Source organism: Corythoichthys intestinalis, chromosome 16, assembly GCF_030265065.1.
Source record: "Corythoichthys intestinalis isolate RoL2023-P3 chromosome 16, ASM3026506v1, whole genome shotgun sequence".
NCBI lineage: Eukaryota > Metazoa > Chordata > Actinopteri > Syngnathiformes > Syngnathidae > Corythoichthys > Corythoichthys intestinalis.
In genome coordinates, this window is record NC_080410.1 from 49,302,239 (window position 1) to 49,330,034 (window position 27,796).

The 27,796-nt window shown below is 38.8% G+C and overlaps 1 protein-coding gene across 1 annotated transcript; it reads right to left on the reverse strand.

Annotated features, from left to right (window-relative positions):
* LOC130904813 (ethanolamine-phosphate cytidylyltransferase-like) lies at positions 1 to 27,052 on the reverse strand. The gene is made up of 13 exons (XM_057817854.1): positions 26,715 to 27,052; positions 18,151 to 18,239; positions 12,690 to 12,851; positions 12,553 to 12,619; positions 12,390 to 12,474; positions 12,281 to 12,322; positions 11,072 to 11,216; positions 6,204 to 6,286; positions 4,136 to 4,213; positions 3,993 to 4,058; positions 3,862 to 3,927; positions 751 to 839; positions 1 to 672 (listed from the first exon to the last, which is right to left on the reverse strand). Exons 1-13 carry the CDS (start codon positions 26,855 to 26,857, stop codon positions 582 to 584), a joined length of 1,206 nt encoding a protein of 401 aa, XP_057673837.1. The 5' UTR covers positions 26,858 to 27,052; the 3' UTR covers positions 1 to 581.
* Between the last annotated feature and the right edge of the window lie 744 nt (positions 27,053 to 27,796).

The following is a 27,796-nucleotide window of genomic DNA, read 5'->3' on the forward strand; positions in this document are numbered from 1 at the left end:
TAACCGCTGCCAGCCTGCCACCCTCCCAGTTCAAATGGATTGGACGTCTACTAATGATAAACTCATTCCAATTCACAGCAGAATTCTGAAAATAGCTTGTTTTTCCTGTTTATTAGTTTTGTACAATGGTTTCCTGTCACAAGTTTGTTAAAAGTCTCCACAGGGGTCACAGTTAGTGCTGGTTTTAGAGACATAAAACAATAGTCCGGTTACAACAACGGAGGATCCAAGAGATGAAAAAAAAAGCCTCCACCTACAGGGCAAGCAAGCAGTGGAAAAAAAAAAAAAAACAGAAGATGAATATTCCAGTTGTTGACCATTCAAAAAAGCTTTATGGTTTATTTTGAAGGCAAACCTTGTGACTTGTGCTTGCTTTTCTTGGGAAATAAAGGTAGGAAAGCAACAACCAGATAGAAAAAAAGATAATAATTGTAAAAATGAGGGTGTTTCAATCTTGTCAAGGCAAGAAACTCTAATGTGTCTTGCTTGTTTATAAATAAACTAAAAACAAGCCAAAGCTAAACTCTGGACCACTGTGTTGCGCTAGGATTCCCTTGACTTTAGGCTCATTTGGTGTCGAATCACTGGTCCGCCACATGGTGTCGCTGCATGGCCTGGATCACGGCAATCTCTGTGGCTTCTTTTTTCTGGTTCCTGTCTTGAAAAAGTAGTCTGAAACCCACAAAAGAATGAAATTGTGACATTTTTATCGTCATGTGAATGTGTGAAAGGCAGGGCCGGTTAGAAAACCTGTTTTTGGTGATCCTCTGCACGATGGCGTCTGTGGTCAGGCTGTTGCCGCTGTCGACGCTGCGAAGGATTCCTTGCCTTCTGGGCACCTGACGTGAAAAGTAGAAGCATTGTTCAAGATCAATTTCAAGTAGTTGTCCGATATTGACTTTTTTTTAACCGATGGACAATATCACGATATTGTCCGACTCAAAAAATTTATACCAGTATCAAACTGATTCCGATATATGCGGTTGTGGACTTAACATATTATGGCGAATTGTATTGTGATGCCCCACTGGATGCGTTAATAATGATAAATGGAAAAACCTCAAGGTTTTTCAAATAAACATTCTGTGATAAATAAAAGAACAAATTCAACTGACGTTATGGGAAAAGTGCCTAAAATACAACACTATATTGTTGGAATCAAAATACAGTTGTACCTCTACATACGAAGTTTATTCGTTCAGGATCTTGTTTGTAAGTCGAAATGGTTGTATTTCGAGCAGGATTTTCCCATAAGAATACATTATAATTCCATTAATTCGTTCTACAGCCCGAAAACCTACACTAAATCTAATTAATGCTGCTATTGCAAAATAGCAATTCCACAGAGCAAAACAAATAAATGATAAAAAATGTAATAATCATATGATAATAGTAATAATAATAATGATACCTGTAATAATGTAACGAATCGGGTTCTGATGTGGCACTTGTATTTTGCGTGGTGTACCTGAATGCACCGCATTGCTGACGTGACAGAGTAAGAGTTGCATTAAGAGTTTATAACTATTACTTTTCATCTTCTGTTTAGCTGCGGCGGACAGTAGGCGTGTTGTGGTGCACAAGTTCTGAAATAAATGATTAAAAACCTGACGAAGCTGGTGATTTTTTGGCGATTTTACCACAATAATAATTGTCACCTTAACTTATAAAGGCTGACGAACGGAGGTCGGAGGAGGACTGTCGAGACCATAGACATTATACAGCCGTATTGTCGCGGCAGTTCAGGGTCACGCACATTAAACTCACATTTTTTAAAAACCATTTCCAACTTCATTTCAATGGTACAGTGGTATGAAAAAGTATCTGAACCTTTTGTAATTTCCCACATTTCTGCACAAAATCACTATCAAATGTGATCGGATCTTTGTCAAAATCACACAGATGAAAATACAGTGTCTGCTTCAACTGAAACCACTCAAACATTTATAGGTTTTCATATTTTAATGAGGAAAGCATGCAAACAATGACAGAAAGGGGAACATAAGTAAGTCAACCCTCTGCCTAAGAAGACTTAAAGACCAATTGAAACCATTTTTACCAAACATTTTAAGTCAGATGTGTGCCCAATCACTGATGAGTGGTTTCAAGCTGCCCTGCCCACTATAAAACACACACCTGGTAAGAAATGTCTTGATGAGAAGCATTGTCTGATGTGCATCATGGCTCGGTCAAAAGAGTTGTCTGAAGACCTGCGATCATGATTTGTATAAAGCTGGGAAAGGATAAAATCATCTCTAAAAGTCTGGGTGTTCATCAATCGACAGTCAGAGGAGTTGTCTTGAAATGGAGTTTGGCACTGTTGCTTCCCTCCCAAGGAGTGGCTGTCCACCAAAGATGACGCCAAGAGTTCAGCGCGGAATACTCAGAGAGGTAAAAAAGAACCCTAGAGTGTCTGCTTAAGACTGACACAAATAACTGGCACAGTCCAATATCTCTGCACACATCAACGATATGTAAAACTATGGGCAAAAATGGTGTTGATGGGAGGACTCCACGGAGGAAGCCACTGCTGTCTAAAAAAAGAAAAACATTGTTGCTCATTTAATGTTCGCAAAAAGGCACCTAGAAACTCCAGACGTTTTGGCAAAATATTTTGTGGACTGATGAAACCAAAAGTTGAATTGTTTGGGAGTAACACACAACGTCATGTGTGGAGGAAAAATGGAACAGCTCACCAACATCAACACCTCATCCAAACTGTAAAGCATGGTGGAGGGAGCATCATGATTTGGGACTGTTTTGCTTCCTCAGGGCATGGAGAACTTGCAGTCATTAATGGAAGAATGAATTCAAAACTTTATCGGGATATTTTGCAGAAAACCCTGAGGCCGTCTGTCAGACAGTTGAATCTAAAAAGACGATGGATGCTGCAACAAGACAATGATCCAAAAGACAGAAGTAAATCAACTTCAGAATGGTTTCAGAAGAACAAAATTCACGTTCTGGAGTGGCCAAGTCAAAGTCCGGACTTGAACCCCATTGACATGCTGTGGTATGACCTAAAGACAGCGATTCATGCCAGATATCCCAGGAATCTGACTGAACCTCAGCAGTTTTTTAGAGAAGAATGGGCCAAGGTTAGTCATGATCGATGTGCCAGACTGATCTGCAGCTACAGGAAGCGTCTGGTTGAAGTTATTGCTGCCAAACGGGGGGCACAAAATTTTAAATATGATGGTTCACTTACTTATTTTTCTCCCTTCTGTGATTATTTGCCAACTATCCTCATTAAAATATGAAAACCTATAAATGTTTGGGTGGTTTTAGTTCAAGCAGATACTGTTATGTCATCTGTGTGGTTTTGACAAAGATCAGATCACATTTGATGGTGGTTTTATGCAGAAATGTGAGAAATTACAAAAGGTTCAGATACTTTTTCACACCACTGTAGTAGCAGTGATTGCGTTATGCATCCACTAGATGGGGCTATGTTACAGGGATTGTCCTGCCATGAGCAACCAATACTGATCCATATATAAAGCGCCTCGGATTATAATGCACACTGTCGGCCTTTGGGGAAATGAAAGCCTTTTAGGTGTGCCTTATAGTGCGGAAACACGGTACTTAGTTACTTGAAATATTTTGAAAACTGCTTGTCTTTTATCTAAAAATCTGATTAATGTATGTAAAAAGAATTATGTATAGGGGCAAAAATATGTACACTACGTAGAGGAAGAAAAGTTCTTTGGACTAATGCAAAAGAGCAGCAAAAATGTCATTATTACATTGAAATTGATTAGGAACATATTTCTAAAATATCTAAATATCCATCTAAAATCTAAAATAAAAATAAAATAACGTTATGTCTGGCAGCTTATGAACATTCCAGAGGCTACTCACAGCATACGGATCAGATCCGTCATTGTTGGGGTAGATTTGCGTCTTTCCATGGCACACCAGGTCCACCTGCCGAAGAAGCCATGATTTCGGAGCGGAGAAGATCACCCAACGTGGCCTTCCCTCGTGCTTACCTTCAAGTGATCCAGCAGATCTTTGGTGACCGCGAACGGCGCGCCGATCACCACCTCGGAGACGTACTGCGATCCGAAAGAGAACACTTTAAATGAGACGGTGAATCGGGGAAAAAGGGTGAGGAGCGGGAGTGAGAACGTACCCGGCAAGCTAGAACGCTAAGAGTCCTCTCGTGGACGTTCATAATCGGGTAGTTCTTCCCTTTGTAGCGGTTCACTTCCTGGAACAAAAGAGCGGCAGTGAATGGGTTAAGCACAATTTTACATCATTTACACATAAAATAGCAACCCGAGTGCAAGAGATGCAAAGGAAATTTGACAACATTTTTAATACAGTGGTATGAAAAAGTATCTGAACCTTTTGGAATTTCTCACATTTCTGCATAAAATCACCATCAAATGTGATCTGATCTATGTCAAAATCACACAGATGAAAATACAGAATTTGCTTTAACTAAAACCACCCAAACATTTATAGGTTTTCATATTTAAATGAGGATAACATGCAAACAATGACAGAAGGGGGAAAAATAAGTAAGTGAACCCTCTGCCTTAGGAGACTTAAAGGTCAATTGAAACCAATTTTTACCAAACAATTTAAGTCAGGTGTGAGCCCAATCACTGATGAGTGGTTTAAAGCTGCTCTGCCCACTATAAAACACACACCTGGTAAGAATTGTGTTGATGAGAAGCATTGTCTGATGTGCACCATGGCTTGGTCTTTTTCAATCCAAACTCAAAACTCTCCTGTTCAGACTTGCCTATCCATAATAATCACTAATTTCGTTTTTTACATTTTTTTTTTTTTAACTCATTACTGCCCTTATATCTCTTTTCGTATTTAAAATTGCCTCAAACGTTCTTTAATTTTTTCACTTTTAATATGTTTAAATGTTTTAAATGATTGTACGGTGACCTTGAGTGCCAGAAAGATGCCCTCAAATAAAATGTATATTATTATTTTTATTATTATTATTATGAAAAGAGCTGTCTGAAAGATTGTTGATTTGTATAAAGCTGGGAAAGGATACAATACCATCTCTAAAAGTCTGGATGTTCATCAATTGACAGTCAGAGAAGTTGTCTACAAACGGAGAGAGTTTGGCACTGTTGCTTCTCTCTCAAGGAGTGGCCGTCCACCAAAGATGACGCCAAGAGTTCAGCGCAGAATACTCAGAGGGGTAAAAAAAGAACCCTAGCGTGTCTGCTAAAGACTTACAGAAATCACTGGCACAGTCCAATATCTCTGTTCACACATCAACTATATGTAAAACTATGGCCAAGAATGGTGTTCATGGGAGGACTCCACTGAGGAAGCCATTACTGTCCAAAAAAAACATTATTGCTCATTTAATGTTCTCAAAAAGGCACTTGGACACTCCACAGAAGTTTTGGCAAAATATTTTGTGGACTGATGAAACCAAAGTTGAATTGTTTAGGAATACCACACAATGTCATGTGTGGAGAAAAAATGGAACAGTTCACCAACAACACTTCATGCCAACCATGAAGCATGGTGGACGGAGTATCATGATTTGGGGCTGTTTTGCTGCCTCAGGGCCTGGACAACTTGCAGTCATTAAAGGAAGAATAAATCCAAAAGTTTATCAGGATGTTTTGCAGGAAAGCGAGAGGCCTTCTGTCAGACAGTTGAAGCTAAAAAGAGGATGGATGCTGCAACAAGACAATGATCCAAAACACAGAAGTAAATCAACTTTAAAATGGTTTCAGAACAACAAAATAAATATTCTGGAGTGGACAAGTCAATGTCCAGACTTCAACCCCCATTGAGATGCTGTGGCAAGACCCAAAGACAGCGATTCATGTCAGACATTCCAGGAATCTGACTTAACCACAGCAGTTTTGTAGAGAAGAATGGGCTAAGTCGATGTGCCAGACTGATCTGCAGCTACAAGAAGCGTCTGGTTGAAGTTATTGCTGCCAAAGGCGGGGCCACAAAATATTAAATGTGATGGTTCAATTTCTTATTTTTCAGCCTTCTGTCATTGTTTGTATACTATCCTCATTAAAATATGAAAACCTATAAATGTTTGGGTGGTTTTAGTTAAAGCAGACACGCTTATTTCATCTGTGTGGTTTTGACAAGGCTCAGCTAACTTTTGATGGGGATTTTATGCGGAAATGTGAGAAATTCCAAAAGGTTCAGATACTTTCTCATAGCACTGTATGTGTTGGCCTATAAGGACTTACTTGGTCAAAGTGCAGCCCCACAATGACGTATGGCTTGTCCACCATCTTGTGAACTGCCCGCAAGAAGTCCACGTGGCCGATGTCTGACAAGGGTTAAGGATTCTCTTTTTTTGGTCGTATTTCGCTGCTTTGACAAGAAAAAAGGTAAAACTGAGTGTCTTTAAAGTGCCTATGATAGCAAAAAGCATGTTTATTTCATATTTCACGCGGTATTTTATGCTCCTGAATGAAATGGACTGCTTGGATGTGTTTGGAAGCGATCGATATATTGATTCAATTTTTGGAATCCCGTGCCATGAAAATGAGTGACTTGCTGGATTTACAAAGAATGCGAATGTGACATCAGTGGGATAAACATCTTCAGTATACAGCCAATCCTACAGTATGCAGAACGACTGTGGATTCAGCTGATTTTGCGAATTATTTTGTTTTTTTTTTCCGCATCACTCCAGCCCAGTGTGCTGCAGGCTTTTGTTGCTGCACCAGGGAGAGGCGTGTGAGCCTTTTTGGGTTTCAAAAAGTTCCCGTTCACCTCAGATAATGGCCAAAACAAGTCCGACAACTGTGAGACCATTGTGAGGTGAGTAAGCCGCGTGTTTTATATTATGCTAAATACTGGGATCATGGCACACGTTTTATTAAGGAGGTGGCTTGTATTTTGTGGGTGAAATGAAAATACTCACTGTCCACCGAGAAGGCCACACGGCCGACGGCTTGTCCCAAACCATGATCGCTGGCCGATAAAGGCGTGCCCGCTGAGAATGCGCTTTTTTTGGCTTCAGCACCCCACTCCGATGTCGGCCGGTTTGTCCACCGAGAATGGGCTATTTTCGGCATGACGATGTGCACTGCCATAGCTAGAGCTGGGAATCTTTGGGCACCTAACGATTCGATTACGATTCAGAGGCTCCGATTCGATTATAAAACGATTATTGATGCACCCCCCTCCTTTTCTTTTTCTTTTTCTTTCTTTTAATGTTTTGTGCATTAGTTCCAAAATTGTTCAAAAATCCTCTCAGGCTAAACCAAACTACTATTTCAGTATCAAGTTAACATATAACAGTAAACAAATATACAAAAATAACAGTAAATAAAAAACTCCAGTCCCCATTCTGTATCAGCAGCTTTAAACAACCTTCAATTAATTTAATCTGAATCAACTGTTACAGTTGTTAAAATTACTCCCGTTATTCCATAATTTCCCTTCTGTCTACTTTTGTCAAACTTTTAAAACTATTTCATCATGTAAAGAGAGATTCAACACAAGATTCTGCCGAATTTGGAGTATTTTAGATAATAAGTTAATTGGGTTCGCTACAACAGAGCCTTCTAGAGAGGGCTACTGCTTTAAGATGGCGGCTGTTTACTTACGCCGGAAAGTCTGTCATTTCGCATCTGTGTTCAATAATACACGTTTTAACACCGACGTCTTATTTCATTTTGCTTCTAGTTCTACATAGGCTACATATGATATCTAGTGTAGCCGTATGTTTGTAGCAACTAGCAACTGTTGTATTATGTAATTATGTTTGTAGTGGCTGTCGGCCGTAGTCAGGTGTGATTGCTTTTTTTATCTAGCGGCATGAGTTGAACATGATATTTACTCTCGGTCCGTTCCTCATTGCGTCCCAAAGACCGCGCTGTGTTTTACTTCCGCTTTGCCTGGTATAATTCAATAATTGAAACTTGGATATTTGTGAATCGTTCTCTAATCTTCCACGGCCGAATCGCAAATAATCTAAGAATTGGAAATTTCGCACGTCTCTAGCCATAGCCGTAGCAGAACGACCCTTCTTCCTCCGATGCCGGGGCAGGGAAATGAAAAACTCCGTTGGCATAAAATACCGTTCGGGAGAGGAAGAAATCACCAGTTTTGACCATTATGCAGTAATTTTACCCTCTCGTACTGAATGAATGCATTTTGAATATTTCATATTCAATTTAGCACAAAACTTATTTGTCAAGACCGGACCATTTATTTAGCAATTGGAGAAAAATACTTTGATAAAAAGAATATCCTGTAAAAATATTTGAGTAGTGAGATTGAAACAATCATGACATTTTTGCTCCTCTCTGTTGTATTTTCCTCATTCTAATCATTACCCCCTAAATGGGCTGAATTATAAATCAGATTAAATCGTGACCCTGCCAACGTCATCCTCTAGCTGGAGACGCTAGAGCACTGTAATGAGAGGCGGGTCTAAACAGCAAATTAAAAGCCTAATTTCTCGTCATCTGCTCTTTGCCAAATTGTTGTATATGCCATATCATCTCATAATATGATTCTAATTCACATAATAATGCTGTTAGGGTTGTTCTGATCATGTTTTTTTGCTCCCGATCCGATCCCGATCGTTTTAGTTTGAGTATCTGCCAATCCCGATATTTCCCGATCCGATTGCTTTTTTTGCTTCCGATTCAATTCCAATCATTCCCAACAATTTTTCCCGATCATATACATTTTGGCGATGCATTAAGAAAAAAATGAATAAAACTCGGACGAATATATACATTCAACATACAGTACATAATTACTGTACTTGTTTATTATGACAATAAATCCTCAAGATGGCATTTACATTATTAACATTCTTTCTGTGAGAGGGATCCACGGATAGAAAGACTTGTAATTCTTCAAGGATAAATGTGACTTTGTATATTGTGACTAAATATTGCCATCTAGTGTATTTGCTGAGCTTTCAGTAAATGATAGTGTAGCCATTTAACTTCTGCCCAAATGCATGATGGGAAGTGCAACCATGACTGTGCGTCATGGTACCAATTGATATATCTTCTCTGCGTTGGAAAATAACATAGGGTGTTAAGAATAAGATCAACTACTACCTTTCTTCCCGACATTGCTTCCCACGATATTTCTAATCGTAGGGAGAGGGATTGTAAGGCTTTAGCCAATTAAAAAAAGGCCTCAAAGGCTGCCAAATGTCTCTCTACTCAATTTATGTTGCCTTTTAGCTCTATGTACACGTAAAATGGTGCCATTATAGATTGAACGCAACAATGCGTGAGTGGGTAGTGCAGCGCATGCGTTAATTGCGTTAAATATTTTAATGTTATTACCGCCGTTAACGCGATGAATTTGATAGCCCTACTTTAAGCCAAAACTAAAGACTCTGGATGAGTGTAACATATCATGTCTGTAACGTTAAATACAATTAGAAAACGATTTAATTAAAGAAAATATACATATTAAAAAAGGCATGTCCGATATTTTTTTGCCGATTCCGATACTTTGAAAATGATGTGATCGGACCCGATCGATCGGACATCTTTAAATGCTATTTAAGATTTTTTTTTTATCCTGTCGAACGCACTTTCAAATTTTGGTTGTTTTCATTGTACTTTATAATCCACAGGTGTCAAACCGGTCCTCAAAGGGCCGCACTGAGTACTGGATTTCATTCCTACCAAACGAGATAAATACCTTTTCACTAGAGATGTCCCGATCGATCGGGTCCGATCACGTCATTTTCAAAGTATCGGAATCGGCAAAAAAATATCGGACATGCCTTTTTTAATATATATATATATATATATATTTTTTTTTTTATGAAATCGTTTTCTAATTGTATTTCACGTTACAGACATAATATGTTACACTCATCCAGAGTCTTTACTTTAGGCTTAAGGTAGGGTTATCAAATTTATCCCGGTAACGGCAGTAATTAATTTTTAAAAAAATGTATCACGTTAAAATATTTAATGCAATTAATGCATGCGCTGCACAACCCACTCACGCATTGTCGCGCTCCATCTGTAATGGTGCCGTTTTACCTATATAGAGAGATAAAAGGCAGCGTAAAATGAGTAGAGTGAATTTTGGCAGCCTATGGAGCCTTTTTTTAATTGGCTAAAGCCTTACAATCCCTCTCCCTATGATTAGTAATATCATGGGAAGCAATGTGGGGAAGCAAGGTGGCAATTGATCTTTTTCTTAACACCTTATGTTATTTCCCAACCCAGAGAAGATATATCAATTGGTAGCACTACTCACAGTCATGGTTCCACTTCCCATCATGCATTTGGGCATGGCCACAGTATTATTTACTGCAAGCTCAACAAATACACTAGATGGCAATATTTAGTCACAATATACAAAGTCACAAGTCTTTCAATCCGTGGATCCCTCTCACAGAAAGAATGTTAATAATGTAAATGGCATCTTGAGGATTTATTGTCATAATAAACAAATACAGTACTAATGTACTGTATGTTGAATGTATATATTCGTCCGAGTTTTATTCATTTTTTTCTTAATGCATTGCCAAAATGTATATGATCGGGAAAAATTATCGGGAATGACTGGAATTGAATCGGGAGCAAAAAAAAAAAGCAATCGGATCGGGAAATATCGGGATCGGCAGATACTCAAACTAAAACGATCGGGATCGGATCGGGAACAAAAAAACATAATCGGAACAACGCTATTTTTCACCGATCTGGTGTCTGACAAGTGTAATCAGTTGTTTGCAGTCAGGTGCTGCTTATTTTAGCATAAACCTCATTGGTTGAACTGTCTGTGCTGGATCTGTTGGAACAAAGACCAGGACCCCCACTACAGCCCTTTGTGGAATCGGTTTGACACCCATGGTATAATTAAAAAATGCAACTGGACAGAAAAGGGTCAGAGGGGACAGAAAGAAAGAATGAACAGAGTGAATAGTGGTCCAATAAAAATTTGAAAATACATGCTACCTAATGTAAGTAACGTTTCTATCGACTACCCTTTCCAAGGAGACACGATGCTGGGAGGGGATACCAACAGAAACATCCCGTTCTCTTACCTCCACCAAGACAGTGTGCCCATCTTGCTGTCAACACCCCTACCTCTGTCAGTGTGAAAAAGATACGGAAGAGGTCAAACGCCCCCGCCACGTAGATAATGGTGTCGCCGGGCTGCGGCTCCTGGCCCGAAGCGAACTGGATGATTTTTTGGGAAGTCTGTAAGAACTGGGACACTCCCGTCCATGGACTGTGACACTTCTGACCATTGGACTCCCATTAGCCAAACACACACAGAGTAGACATAAGAAACTCAAGAAGACAAGAAAAATAAGAAACACAAATATATTTTTGTACATTCAACATCATTTGGGGGGGGGGTCTTAACTTTCATATGAGCCATTTCTGAAACCAATTCAATAATTAAAAGTCAGGTCATTAGCAATTGTTTCTACAAAATGCATAAGCGACAAGACTTTTGTCAGGGACTGCATATATTTCCTTTTTTTTACTTTTATCGTCAAACAGTTACATTATTGCATTGCTGCAAGCTATTACAGTACATATTATCTTTCGTATGATGAATCATTTTTCATCGTACGAAGCAGAAAAGATTCGAAAAACTTTTCGAAGCTTTCGTATCTCGAGGTGCCACTCAGGGGTCGCGTTAACTGAATATTTTCCGTCGTTGACCGTTTTTTTTTAAAAACGGTGACGGAAAAAACAAATCCATCTGTCATTTTGACAGGTTGCAATTGACACCCCAGACCACAGGGTGGCAAGTGAGCATATTAATTAGCTATTGTCTCTCTTGATTCATGACGCCGTTGGCCTTACTCAGAAAAATGTCAAGGCAACTAAGTGTCCGAAGTTTCTTCAAAAAAAGTTTCTTCTTGAGACATTTGATTATGCACAAGCGGGCACGCAATTCAAGCCCATGCGCACCAGGCGGAAGGTGTGAGACTGCGTTCAGGCCACAGCAGGTGAACTGTTAATTTCATTGTTCCATATGTAGCCTACCTACTGGGGCCACAGTCAACTGTTTTTGTCGCTGCGGAGAAAAAGTTACATATTCATCTGCTTGATGTGTGATGGCACAGTGTGGATTCTATGTTAAGCTTGTTCGGACAGAATATTAATTTAAAATGAATGAAAACTAAATCCTATTGAATATGTCATTATTATCATTTTAAAAATTTAAGTGACGGGTAAAAATAGATTATGACCGGATTTTTATGACCCTGTCAGTCAAAATGACAGACAACGAAAAAGTCTAGCGCAACCTCTGGTGCCACTGTACTCTAAATGACAAAAAGAAAAGTAAAATCGGGACCTACCTTCCCAAAGTTTTCTGTGTGCTGCTGGTAGTCCGAAGTGTCCTGCGAGAGTTGAAAGATGTCAGAACCATACTCAGACTCGAATGGCGTCAATAAGAAATGGACTCACTATGTTGCTGTGATGTGCTTTGGTCATAAGAAGCATCCTGCCGACCAGGTCTGTGGTTGAAACTCCCTGTGTTCGCTTACATTCTCTGGAAGCAAAAGAAGCAAAGAGAATAATAAATATGTTCATGTTTCTGATCTCAAATGTGCGGTGATGATCACAGTACCTGTAGCGTCCCGACTCTTTGACTTCCTGGTACGTGTCCTTGCCGTCCACCGTCAGCGTTAAGTCATCTGCAAAACAGAATGATGAATCGGAAGGTTTTGTTTTTCATTTTGAAAGAGCATAAAAGCAGAGACTTACCGCCGTGCACGCAAAAGTCGCAGTTGTACTTGTCGAGGGTCTCCAGGGCGGTGACGTACGGCGCTCCCTCCACCACCTCGTCCACCCATTTGATGGCCCGCACCATCTTGTAGCGCTCTTCCTGAGTGAAAACCGGCGGGCCCTTGTGCTTGGAGATCTCGCCTGGGCAGATCAGCTTCGTTACGAATGCATTCACACCCTAAATTAGGAGAAGTTGTGCAGACTTATGCAACCATAACCTCTCCAAGGCTTTCCCTCACTAAAAAAATTCTGGAGAATTTGAGTTGTGCAGGTTAGAAGTCATAACAAAGTTGGGAAAGGTTGATGTCATAAAAACATGGCATTTGAACAGAGGTGTGTAGACCTTTGATAGCAACTTCTGCCTGTCCTATTCTTGTTTTGGTGGTATTTTTAGAGTTAATCTAGGAGTAGGATTGGAGTCGAACCGTAATTCTAGAATAACAATAAATCACATTCATTGGAATTGACTGTTATTGTCCATCAGGACAAAAGCAATCAATTCCAATATCTCCGTGAAGTTGGCCCACCATGATGGAGGACTTAAAGTGCCTGTGACACGAAAAAGCATGTTTATTTCATAATACACGCGGTATTTTATGCTCCTGAATGATATGGACCGCTTGGATGTGTGTGGAAGCGATCGCTATATTTATTTAGTTTTTTGAATCCCGCGCCAGGAAAATGAGTGACTTCCGGCTTCGGTCTCGCATTGAGGAGGAGGGCGCTGTGACGTGTACGGTAGAAGACGTCCTCTTCACTATACAGCGTACTGTTGTGTATGAGGACGAGGGATTCAGCTGATTTTGCGGATTAATACGTTTATTTTTCGCATCACGCCAGCCAAACGGCTGCAGGAAAAAATCATTCTGTATGAGGGAGAGGCGTTTGCGCCTTTTTGGAGTTTCAAAAGGTGCTCATTCACCGTGGATATTTACTGTGGGACCATTGGACTTACGAGGAAGTGAGTAAACATCTTGTTTTGTATTATGTCAAATACGAATACAGCGATTACAAAGTAAACACTACAAACTTCCTTTAAATGAAGGACTACTTACGTTTGATCATTGATAGGCATGTAAAAAGCTCTCCTAATGCATTAGCAGCAGCACGTTAGCTGCGTTAGCTCCAGCCACCCTCCTCCGGGGAACGAACTGTAAATTGCTCTCTGCCGGGCGGTTTGCCGATCCGCTAAGACATTCGACAACCGGGTCGTCATGTCAAATAATCCAGGATAGCTATGTGTGATTTTCCGCTTTGAAGACTTTGAAACATCACTCGGTTCGGGTTAGCATGTCGGCTAGCTGTCACGCCTTCTGGTTTGTTTACATTCTCCGAAGCCGGGGAAGGGAAATGACATATGTCCGATTTAGGTGTCATAAAATATCGTTCGGGAGGTGCGACAGTAAAGGTGAAGTCGACAGTTTTGACCATCATGGAGTAATTTTGCCATGTCGTCCTGAATAAATGCATTTTTATTATTTCATATTCCATTCATCACAAGACTGTTATTTGTCATGACCATGCCATTTATTTAGCAATTGGGAAAAATACTTGGATAAAAAGAGTACAGTATCCTGTAAAAATATTAACGTAAAGAGACAAAAACAATGACATTTTGCCGCTCTCTTCGTCTCGTTTTCCTCGTTGTGAATAGTTCCCCCTCAACGGGCTGACTGGTCCTTCTCAAGCCATTTATATAGCTATTGGGGAAAAATACTTGGGTAAAAAGAATATCCTGTAAAAATATTGGAGTAGAGAGACTGAAACAATGACATTTTGCGGCTTTCTTCGTCGCGTTTTGCTCGTTCTAAATAATTTCCCCTCAATGGGCTGAATAGTAAAATCGATGAGCCAAGTCTACCGCTGACGTCATCCACCTGTTGGGGACGCTAAAGCCCTATAATGGTAGGCGTGGCTAACCGGCAGATTAAAAGACTAATTTCTCGTCATCTGTGCTTTGCTAAATTGTTGTATATAGTTGAATCGTCTCAAAATATGATTCTAATTCACATAATAATGCCATTTAAGACTTTTTTTCTCGTGTCATATGCTCTTTAAGAGTGCAAAAATTAAATCAATTGTTAAATGTGTCATTAAAATGCTTTTGTTTCAATTTTTATTTATTTCAATTTTTCAATGTATTTATTTCATTGGTTATATATTCCACTTTTTATTTATTTCACTTTTGATATATTAATTACAATTTATATTCATTTATTTCCATTTTAATTTATGTCAACAATTATTTATTTTTTTCTTTTAAATTTCATTATAAATTTGTTTATTTCAACATTTATTTTTTTGCACTTTTTATTTATTTCATTCTTTCATTGGCTCATCAAACTCGGTGGGCGGGCGTAAACTAGGCAGGGGTTTGAGTTGAGCGAGTCAAGCTACATGGCTCTGGAGTAGATATGTGCTGAATACCGGTTTCAAGGAATACCGTGGTATGAAAACGTCACGGTTTCAGAACCGCAAAAAATTTCCGTCATCCCGTCCCTGTGGCATTAGCTATTTTTTTATGTCCAGAAAATTCAGGGAGATATCCCTCGATAAATAGGGGGCCTGCATTGCAGAGCTATTTTTTGTTGAAAATTCTTGCGAATAAATGCTTAAATACCCGAATTCTTTATCGATATGGACGTAAAACAGTCTCGATTCTTGGTAAATAGCAAAAAAACAAACAAATATGCAGTTAGCATTTATTTTACATAAATATGTCGAAGTAAAATGCCAGTCTATTAGTGAATGTAGCAATGTAGTTCTATATGCATGAGATATTTAGGTGTAGATTGTAGGCTGTCGGCTATAGTCAGGAAATATTGGAGCCACCTAGCCTAGCATCGCGTTTCCTTCAGCGTCACAACTCTCCGTGTCTGACTTTTCTCGCGTTATTCAACCAACGTCGTAACGCACATTGTCTCATTGCCGAAAAGGTGACAAAATACAATCGGAGAAGAAAAAAAAACCCATAATGCACGAAAAACGTACAGATTTTGAACGTACGGCGTACACATTTTAAAAAATCAGTGCTCACTTGCACAAATTACGCCAAACCCGTACAACTTGACAGGTATGGTTATGTGTAAATAAATTGTTACTTTGCGATCAAAAGCTCTATTTGTCTTGTTGTAGAAGGAAAACATTATTCAGATGTTTGGGATGTCACAAAAGCAAAATATAGCTGTGTTAAAGTCAAAGTTGTGTTTGAAATGTATGCTTTTACAAAAAGCACAATTTCTCTTTTTTTTCATCAGAAATTGGAAAATTGCTCAGACTAAGCTATTTTCTAATGTTGATTTCTAAAGAATGGAAAAAGATATGAACTTACTTTTATTTCCTGCTGAAAGACGAGAGTAATCTTTCATTTGGTGGGTTCCATGTTTATATACAGTGGGGCAAATAAGTATTTAGTCAACCACGAATTGTTCTCCCACTTGAAAATATTAGAGAGGCCTGTAATTGTCAACACATTGTCAATCCTCAACCATGAGAGACAGAATGTGGGGGAAAAAAAAAAAACAGAAAATCACATTGTTTGATTTTTAAAGAATTAATTTGCAAATCATTGTGGAATATAAGTATTTGGTCAATACCAAAAGTTCATCTCAATACTTTGTTATGTACCCTTTGTTGGTGATAACTGAGGCCAAACGTTTTCTGTAACTCTTCACAAGCTTTTCACACACTGTTGCTGGTATTTTGGCCCATTCCTCCATGCAGATCTCCTCTAGAGCAGTGATGTTTTAGGGCTGTTGTTGGGCAACACGGACTTTCAACTCCCTCAACAGATTTTCTATGGAATTGAGATCTGGAGACTGGCTAGGCCACTCCAGGACCTTGAAATGCTTCTTATGAAGCCACTCCTTTGTTGCCCTGGCTGTGTGTTTTGGGATCATTGTCATGCTGAAAGACCCAGCCACGTCTCATCTTCAATGCTCTTGCTGACGGAAGGACATTTTCACTCAAAAATCTCTCGATACATGGCCTTATTCATTCTTTCCTTGACACAGATCAGTCGTCCTGGTCCCTTTGCAGAAAAACAGCCCCAAAGCATGATGTTTTCACCACCATGCTTCACAGTGGGTATGGTGCAATTCACTATTCTTTCTCCTCCAAACACGAGAACCTGTGTTTCTACCCAAAAAGTTCTATTTTGGTTTCATCTGACCATAACACATTCTCCCAGTCCACTTCTGGATCATCCAAATGCTCTCTAGCAAACCGCAGACGGGCCTGGACGTGTACTTTCTTCAGCAGGGGGACACGTCTGGCAGTGCAGGATTTGAGTCCCTGGCAGCGCATTGTGTTACTGATAGTAGCCTTTGTTACTGTGGTCCCAGCTCTCTGGAGGGCATTCACTAGGTCCCCCCGTGTGGTTTTTGCTCACCGTTCTTGTTAACATTTTGACGCCACGGGGTGAGATCTTGCACGGAGCCCCAGATCGAGGGAGATTATCAGTGGTCTTGTATGTCTTCTATTTTTTAAATAATTGCTCCCAAGGTTGATTTCTTTACACCAAGCGTTTTACCTATTGCAGATTCAGTCTTCCCAGCCTGGTGCAGATCTACAATTTTGTCTCTGGTATCCTTCGACAGCTCTTTTGTCTTGGCCATAGTGGAGTTTGGAGAGTGACTGACTGAGGTTGTGGACAGCTGTCTTTTATACCGATAATGAGTTAATACAGGTAATGAGTGGAGCCTCATTAGACCTCGTTAGGAGAAGTTAGACCTCTTTGACAGCCAGAAATCTTGCTTGTTTGTAGGTGACCAAATACTTATTTCCCACTCAAATTTGGAAATAAATTCTTTAAAAATCAAACAATGTGATTTTCTATTTTTTTCCCCCCACATTCTGTCTCTCATGGTTGAGGCTTACCCATGTTGACAATTACAGGCCTCTCTAATCTTTTCAAGTAGGAGAACTTGCCCAATTGGTGGTTGACTAAATGCTTATTTGCCCCACTCTAGCAATAGAACAGATTTTCTGTGGGCCTTGCAAAATCAGTCAAAATCCAGTAAAACGGCCGGTAGCGAAGGGCCTTTCTCCAGTGAAAATGGCTGGGAGTGAATGAGTTAAAGTACCCACCCAAAATCTCTCACGAAACCGAACACTTAAAATAGTACGTAGTGTTCTTCACTTTACACAGTACGACTTTTGCGTGTTTATCGCCTTCGGGTACAATCAGCCTTAAACATATTTCTCCTGTTATTACTTGCCCTGTTTCCAGTTCAAAGAGGAAAAAAAGTGAGTGGGAAGAGTTCAACAATGTTTTCTTTCATTAGAAGGTATGATTTGTGCAGCCTTCCTTTGCAGAAATCCAACAAAATTGTTCTTTGTACCTCATGTTGAAGTGGAAATGAGTTTACTCATTTGCTCAAAATTGTTAGAGGGCAGTAGGGTAATGAAATATAAACATAGAGGAACTACAAAGCCTTACTGTCTGTGTGCACGCCCACAATGAGATAATCTCCCATGGCCTTGGCCTGCCGCAGCTGGTTGGAATGGCCATAGTGAACCATATCATAGCTGAAAGATGACAACAACAAAACACAGAAAATTAGGGTTGTTCCGATCATGTTTTTTGCTCCCGATCCGATCCCGATTGTTTTAGTTTGAGTATCTGCCGATCCTGATATTTCCCGATCCAATTGCTTTTTTTTTTTTTTTTTTGATCCTGATTCAATTCCAATCATTCCCACTAATTTTTCCCGATCATATACATTTTGGCAATGCATTAAGAAAAAAATGAATAAAAAAAAGAATATATACATTCAACATACAGTACATAAGTACTGTATTTGTTTATTATGACAAATCCTCAAGATGGCTTTTACATTATTAACATTCTTTTTGTGAGAGGGCTCCACCGATAGAAAGACTTGTAATTCTGAAAGGATAATGTGACTTCGTATATTGTGACTAAATATTACCATCTAGTGGATTTTTATAAGCTTTCAGTAAATGATACTGCAGCCATTTAACTTCTGCCCAAATGCATGATGGGAAGTGCAACCATGACTGTGCGTAATGGAACCAATTGATATATCTTCTCAGCGTTGGGAAATAAAATAGGGTGCTAAGAAAAAGATCAACTACTGCCTTTCTTCCCCACATTGCTTCCCACGATAATACTAATCGTTGAAAGAGGGATTGTAAGGCTTTTAGCCAATTAAAAAAAGGCTTCAAAATTCTCCCTACACATTTTACATTGCCTTTTAGCTCTATGTATACGTAATACGGTGCCATTATAGATTGAACGCGACAATGCGTGAGTGGGTAGTGCAGCGCATGCGTTAATTGCGTTAAATATTTTAATGTTATTACTGCCATTGACGCGATAAATTTGACAGCCCTACTTTAAGCCAAAACTAAAGACTGGATGAGTGTAAGACATTACATCTGTAACGTTAAATACAATTAGAAAACGATTAAAAATATATATATATATATACAGTGCCTTGCAAAAGTATTCGGCCCCCTTGAATCTTGCGACCTTTCGCCACATTTCAGGCTTCAAACATAAAGATATGAAATTAATTTTTTTTTGTCAAGAATCAACAACAAGTGGGACACAATCGTGAAGTGGAACAACATTTATTGGATAATTTAAACTTTTTTAACAAATAAAAAACTGAAAAGTGGGGCGTGCAATATTATTCGGCCCCTTTACTTTCAGTGCAGCAAACTCACTCCAGAAGTTCAGTGAGGATCTCTGAATGATCCAATGTTGTCCTAAATGACCGATGATGATAAATAGAATCCACCTGTGTGTAATCAAGTCTCCGTATAAATGCACCTGCTCTGTGATAGTCTCAGGGTTCTGTTTAAAGTGCAGAGAGCATTATGAAAACCAAGGAACACACCAGGCAGGTCCGAGATACTGTTGTGGAGAAGTTTAAAGGCGGATTTGGATACAAAAAGATTTCCCAAGCATTAAACATCTCAAGGAGCACTGTGCAAGCCATCATATTGAAATGGAAGGAGCATCAGACCACTGCAAATCTACCAAGACCCGGCCGTCCTTCCAAACTTTCTTCTCAAACAAGGAGAAAACTGATCAGAGATGCAGCCAAGAGGCCCATGATCACTCTGGATGAACTGCAGAGATCTACAGCTGAGGTGGGAGAGTCTGTCCATAGGACAACAATCAGTCGTACACTGCACAAATCTGGCCTTTATGGAAGAGTGGCAAGAAAAAAGCCATTTCTCAAAGATATCCATAAAAAGTCTCGTTTAAAGTTTGCCACAAGCCACCTGGGAGACACACCAAACATGTGGAAGAAGGTGCTCTGGTCAGATGAAACCAAAATTGAACTTTTTGGCCACAATGCAAAACGATATGTTTGGCGTAAAAGCAACACAGCTCGTCACCCTGAACACACCATCCCCACTGTCAAACATGGTGGTGGCAGCATCATGGTTTGGGCCTGCTTTTCTTCAGCAGGGACAGGGAAGATGGTTAAAATTGACGGGAAGATGGATGCAGCCAAATACAGGAACATTCTGGAAGAAAACCTGTTGGTATCTGCACAAGACCTGAGACTGGGACGGAGATTTATCTTCCAACAGGACAATGATCCAAAACATAAAGCCAAATCTACAATGGAATGGTTCTAAAATAAACGTATCCAGGTGTTAGAATGGCCAAGTCAAAGTCCAGACCTGAATCCAATGGAGAATCTGTGGAAAGAGCTGAAGACTGCTGTTCACAAACACTCTCCATCCAACCTCACTGAGCTCGAGCTGTTTTGCAAGGAAGAATGGGCAAGAATGTCAGTCTCTCGATGTGCAAAACGGATAGAAACATACCCCAAGCGACTTGCAGCTGTAATTGGAGCAAAAGGTGGCGCTACAAAGTATTAACGCAAGGAGGCCGAATAATATTGCACGCCCCACTTTTCAGTTTTTTATTTGTTAAAAAAGTTTCAATTATCCAATAAATTTTGTTCCACTTCACGACTGTGTCCCACTTGTTGTTGATTCTTGACAAAAAATTAAAATTTTATATCTTTATGTTTGAAGCCTGAAATGTGGCGAAAGGTTGCAAGGGCCAAATACTTTTGCAAGGCACTGTATATAGTAAAAAAGGCATGTCCGATATTTTTTTAACGATTCCAATACTTTGAAAATGACGTGATCGGACCCGATCAATCGGCATCTCTACAGAAAATACATTTAAAGCTGTGTACGAAACATTGTCAGCGGAAGGATTTTGTTGGCTTCTTTGTCTTTTGGCATTTCAACTATCTCGACCGGAATTGTTATCGTTATCCCCACACAAACTGAGGAGGAATAATCTTTTTTTTTTTGTTACAGTAAATCCTGGTTGACAAGAAGTAACAGTGTCTCCAAACTTGTGTAGATTTCATCAAGGCCATAGCAAACAAATCTTTCAGGGTATTTTTTTTCCCCTCCGTCTCAGCAGTTGTCAACGTGGAGGTGGACTTTAGCCGTCCACGCTGAGTCTTGACTGACACGTCCCGACCAATGAGAGCGGCCCCGCGAGACACAGAACGATTGTACCCGGCTCTTCTTGGAATGCGGGAGACTCCGAACACGTGGCCGGAGAGCTCGTGTTGACGTCGGCACTCTTTCGGCTCGCCGGTTATAACGGTTGTGGCATCCCAAACATTCGGAAACATTCCGGGGGGCCGAGGTCGCGTCCAAAGCCGCGTACGCATAACCCAAATTCTACGGGGAGAAAAGCGCTGTAATCCGGGGCCCGAAAATGAAAAACATCCTTTTTATTGCTGCAACACAGAGCAGGAAAAGACAAAGAAGCCGACAACTGTAGTTTACAATGAAAATATCGGGAAGTGTCACTGGGGTTCACTAATGGATGGCTTTCGAATTCAAACTCCGGATTCAGATTCCCAGATATTTTATTAACATTTTATTATTTTATTTATATTTTTTCTATTTCACTTTAGTACTTCATTTTGTGGGGGCAAATGCAACATTTCATTCTTTATTAACTTGTTTGAATGACAAAAGTCAAAGTATCTGTCTATTGACATGTCTACAAAGATACAAAAATCTATCTATCTATAATCTATCTATCTACGTATCTAAGAATCTATCAACTGTATATCTACATACAGTAGATATCTACGCATCTATCTACCTATCCTCGTATCCATGTATCTTAGGATCTATCTGCTGTATCTACAGTGCCCTCCGTAATTATTGGCACCCCTGAAAAAGATGTGTTGGTAACACTTTATAATAACTATCCTATTTACTAGTTAATAGACCATTAGTAAACTGTTGACAAATGATTTTTTGTTGATTTGTGAAGTATTTGTTAAGAGTTTGTTAAGCATTTACAGGGTGTTCCAATATGGTTGACCCCATTCTAAATGCCCATGCTAGTTGATGGATCTAAATAAAAGTATATACACTTTATGTTGAAGGTCATAAGTTGTAATGGTTAAATATACAAAGAAAAGTACAAATATTTGTTGGTTTTATGGAAGATTTTCATAAATGTGCAACATGAGCGCTGCCTGCAAAATGCATTATCAAAATGCCTTTTCTTTTGAGGTGAACGGCATTTCTTAATCTGAAAAGATAGAAATGCCAAACGTTACACACAAAAACTTGAAACGTTCCTACTAGAGATGTCCCGATCGATCGGGATATCACGTCATTTTCAAAGTATCGGAATCGGCAAAAAAATATCGGCCATGCCTTTTGTTAATATGTGTATATATATATATTTATATATATATACAGTGGGGAGAACAAGTATTTGATACATTGCCTATGGGAAAACCCAATGGCAGTGTATCAAATACTTGTTCTCCCCACTGTGTATATATATATTAATTAAATCGTTTTCTAATTGTATTTAACGTTACAGATATAATATGTTACACTCATCCAGAGTCTTTAGTTTAGGCTTAAGTTAGGGTTATAAAAAACATCCCGATAACGGCGGCAATTAATTTATTATAAAATGTGTCACGTTAAAATACTTAACGCAATAAATGTATGCGCTGCACGACCCTCTCACTCATTGTCACGCTCGATTTGTAGTGACGCTGTTTTACCTGTATAGAGGGATAAATGGCAGCGCGAAATGAGTATAGTGAATTTTGGCAGCCTTTGGAGCCTTTCTTCAATTGGCTAAAGCCTTGCAATCCCTCTATATATATATGATTAGAGATATCATGGGAAGAAATGTGGGGAAGCAAGGTGGCAATTGATCTTTGTCTTAACACCTTAAGTTATTTCCCAAAGCAGAGAAGATATATCAATTGGTAGCCCTACGCACAGTCATGGTTCCACTTCCCATCATGCATTGGGGCATGGCTGCAGTATCATTTACTGAAAGCTGAACAAATGCACTAGATGGCAATATTTAGTCACAATATACAAAGTCACAAGTCTTTCTATCCGTGGATCCCTCTCACAGAAAGAATGTTAATAATGTAAATGCCATCTTGAGGATTAATTGTCATAATAAACAAATACAGTACTTATGTACTGTATGTTGAGTATATATATTTGTCTGAGTTTTATTCATTTTTTTCTTAATGCATTGCCAAAATGTATATGATCGGGAAAAATTATCGGCAATGATCGGAATTGAATCGGGAGCAAAAAAAAAAAAAAAAAAAAGAAATCGGATCCGGAAATATCGGAATCGGCAGATACTCAAACTAAAACGATCGGGAGCAAAAAAATATGATCGGAACAACCCTAGTTTCTACATAAACTGTGTTTCAGGTTAAGAACACCCTGTAAATGCTTAACAAACTGTTAACAAATACTTCACAAATCAACAATAAATCATTTATCAACAGTTAACTAATGGTAAAACGGATAGTTATTATAAAGTGTTACCGATGTGGTTTTTAGCTTCTAATATATATTTTTTAATTCAATTAAAATGGGACCTTAATGGAAAAAAAGAGAAAAATCCAACCTTCAATACAAGTGCATTCATTCATTGGGGGAAAAAATCCCACATAAAGAAAAAAATATTTGACATCAAATAATGTGTGTCACAATTATTAGCACCCCTGGTGTTAACACTTTGTACAACCCCCTTTTGCCAACAAAACAAGGTCTGGGGACTGAGATGACCATGGGAGGAGCTTGATATTGTGTCTGGTGAACCATTTCTGTGTAGATTTGGCCATATGTTTAGGGTCATTGTCTTGCTGAAAGACCCAGTGATGACCCACCTTCAGTTTTCAAATAATTTTTTCTTTATGTGGGATTTTTTTCCCCACTGAATGAATGCACTTGTATTGAAGGATGGATTTTTCTCTTTTTTTCCCCATTAAGGTCCCATATTATTTGAATAAAAAATATATACAGTATATTAGAAGCTAAAAAACACATCTTTTTCAAGGGTGCCAATAATTATGGAGGGCACTGTATTTACATATCTATCTATACGTGTCTACATAGATATATATCTATCCACCTACCTGCGTATTGCCGTATCTAGCTACGTATCTAAGTACCTATTTACATAGATATCTGTGTCGATCTAGCTATCCACACACGTATATAAGTATTTACTGAATCTATTTACCTATATCATATCTTCATATCTATATATCTAACTACTGTATCTATTAACGTATATAACAATATCAAAAATTAAAATCACATATAACAGCAAAATTAGAAAAAAACAAATGAAGGAAAGTTAAAAAAAAAAAAAAAAAAAAAGATATACAAAATAAATAATAATAAAAGAAAAATTCTAGGGTCTACTAGCCAAGTCAAGCTCCTCAACAATTTCGCAGTTTTAAAGCATTTCTTCCCATTCATATATTTCAAAGAAGAAAAATAGTGATATAATTATTTGTGAAAAATATTAAAAGTAGGAATAGATTTGAAATATTTATTCTTATGTATGAAAAATTTCCCAAAAATTATAATTACATTGATAACCAAGTCGTGTGATGACTCTAACACAGAGATACCATATAAAATATGTTCTTTTGTGAAACAAATTTGCCAATTTAGGATATAACCCTATTTACAGATATCCACGTATCTATCGATGTATCTACGTGTCTAGCTGCATATCTAAGTATCAATCTATTTACGTTTCTGCGTATCTATCTATGATCTGATTATCAGTGCATCTATCTACTGTATCTATCTACTTATTTACGTATCTATCTATATATCTATCTACGTATCGATCTATCTGTTTATCCTTATCTGTCTAGATATCTCCGTATCTCTGATCTACATACCTATCTACTGTATCTATGTATCTACGTATCTATCTATCTACAGATCTACATATCGATCAATGTTTCTGCTTATCTATCTACATACCTATCTACTGTATCCATGTATCTACATATCTATCTACAGATTTATCTACATATCGATCTATGTTTCTCCGTATCTACGTATATCTGGTTTATGTATCTTGCTACTGTATCTATCTATAGATCTACAGTGGGGAGAACAAGTATTTGATACACTGCCAATGGGTTTTCCCATTGGCAGTGTATCAAATACTTCTTCTCCCCACTGTATCTACATATGATCTATGTTTCTCCGTATCTATCTACATATCTATCTACTGTATCTATGTATCTACATATCTATCTATCTACAGATCTATCTACATATCGATCTATGTTTCTACAGATCTATCTACGTATCTGCGATCTATGTATCTTGCTATTATATCTATCTATCTATCTATCTATCTACCTACCTACATATATATATACGTATCTACCTATCGATTTATTTGTCTTCGTATCTATCTACATATCTCCTAACTACGTATCTCTACTGCATCTTTTTTTAAATTGTTTTTGTATTAACAAACAACAACAAACATTACAACATAAGTGGCAGGGTACAATGTTAAACAACTTTAAAAGTAACAGACAAGCCTAGAGCATAATCATGAACACAATATAAAAAATTACAATCACATATAACTGCAAAATTAGGAAAAAAAAACCCAAAACAAATGAAGGAAAGAAAGGAAAAAAAAGATACACAAAATAAATAATAATAAAAGAAAAATTCTAGGGTCTACTAGCCAAGTCAAGCTCCTCAACAATTTCGCGCAGTTTTAAAGCATTTTCCCCCTTCATATATTTCAAAGAAAAAAATCGTGAAATAATTCATTGTGAAAAATATTAAAAGTAGGCACAGATTTGAAATATTTATTCTTTTGTATGAAAAATTTCCCAAGAGTTAAAATTATATTGATAACCAAGTTGTGCGATGACTATAACACAGAGATACCATATAAAACATTTTCTTTTGTGAAACTAGACAAATTTGCCGATTTAGGAAATAACCAGTCATACAAATCCAAAATAAAACGAAGCCTTAAAATTCTGCTGAGGGGTACACTTTGTTAATAACTTTATAATCTATCTATCTACTTATCGATCCCTTTTTCTCTGTATCTATCGACATATCTCCGTATCTACAATCTACATATCTATCTACCTACCAACGTATCTATTGCTATACTGTATCTAAGTACCTATAAACTGTATCTATCTATCCGCCTGTCTATCCATCTATCTGATTTCAAGACAATCACAATCGTGATAAAGTGATTGCCTAAACTTTGGGAACATAGGTTCTATACCTATTTAATTTCATAAAACAACAAGCAGACCGCGTTTACATGAAAATTTGAGCATAAACATTTTTGGTTTAAAAAAAAAAACATAATCAAGCGCAAATAAGCATTTCAATCACCTCCAAACAATCAGACCTTAAAACATTTGCAGCCCTTAAAAGCAATAGACGTCCAATTTTGATCATCGGCAAATGATTCGCTCCAAGTCCAAATGGATTGGACGTCCATCAGCGTCAATGGCAGCAAATCAGTTAAAATCTTTTAGACCTAGTCTAAAAAATTCCAAGAAACGGACAGAACATTTGGAACTGAATGGAGATTGGAGGACGCAGGTGTACCTAATGGAGCGCCCTAATTAGAAAACTGCAGCAGCCCCAGGCAGCCTATGACCCCCCACTCGTACTCACCATCCATCGCACCACACGCGGACCCTTCTCCTCCTCTTCTCGGGGCTGGCGACCGGGAGCGGAGCATCCTTGCTCACCTGGGTCGAGGGAAGCCGGTGGTGATGATGGTGGTGGTGGTGATGGTGATGTCCGTTTTTTAGCATGTTTGAAAGCCCCGGGCCGGGAATGTTTTCCGCGTCGCGCCTCTACGCACCACTGCCGCCTTCAATTCAGCCGAAGCGGTTGTCGTGACGGAGGGGAGACAAGCCAGAGGCGGCGTTCGGTTACGCTGCGTCAACCTTCCAACTCCGAGCCAGATACGCCCGCTTTGGGTCGAATCGAGTCGGGGGAGAAAATGGACAGGAAATCGTCTACTCATCATAAAGAGCTAGTCTTCGTAACCAGATGGTGGGGGCGTTTACTTTGAAAGCGCGGGGAGCGGAAGTGTGCCGTTTTCAGCATTGAGCTTGATGCCGTAGAATCACGCGACGAGCCGGGTGTTACATAATGACGCAAACTGCTAGTTTACGTTTACCGGGGCTACCTTTTCAGTCACGTGCAACGGACTCTCAACCTTCATTCAATCGACTATTTCTCAAATTACAAAATTAAATTTACGACATCAATCATGAGTTTGTTCCAGACCATGTATCGAACACAACGGTCCATTCTACGCCGTAAATCACTAGCAATATACGATAACAAAGAATCATGTGAGGCCCTAATCCTTAGTCGTAACAATAGGAAGGCTAGAACAAAAAATATATATTGACAGCTTTAATTGCCGGAAAGAAAATAAATTGGAAAGTCGTAGTTTGTCTTTTTCGCCAGCAGATGGCAGCATAGATTCAAAATCATGTGTCAGAAAACACGACAGAGCACTTTAAATTGACAGGCACCGAACCTTTTCATGTGTTTAGTTAAAGAAAAAAATCTATATGAATTAATATTATTGGATATGATTATTATCATGATCAAAGCGACATGCTGGATAGAGGTTAGCATGTCACTTCTTAGGACGTCTAACAGTTCTAAAGGTCAAGGGTTCAATCCTAGGCTACGGCATCAGCGGAGTTTAAGGAGGGGGTAGGGGGTCGGCCCCC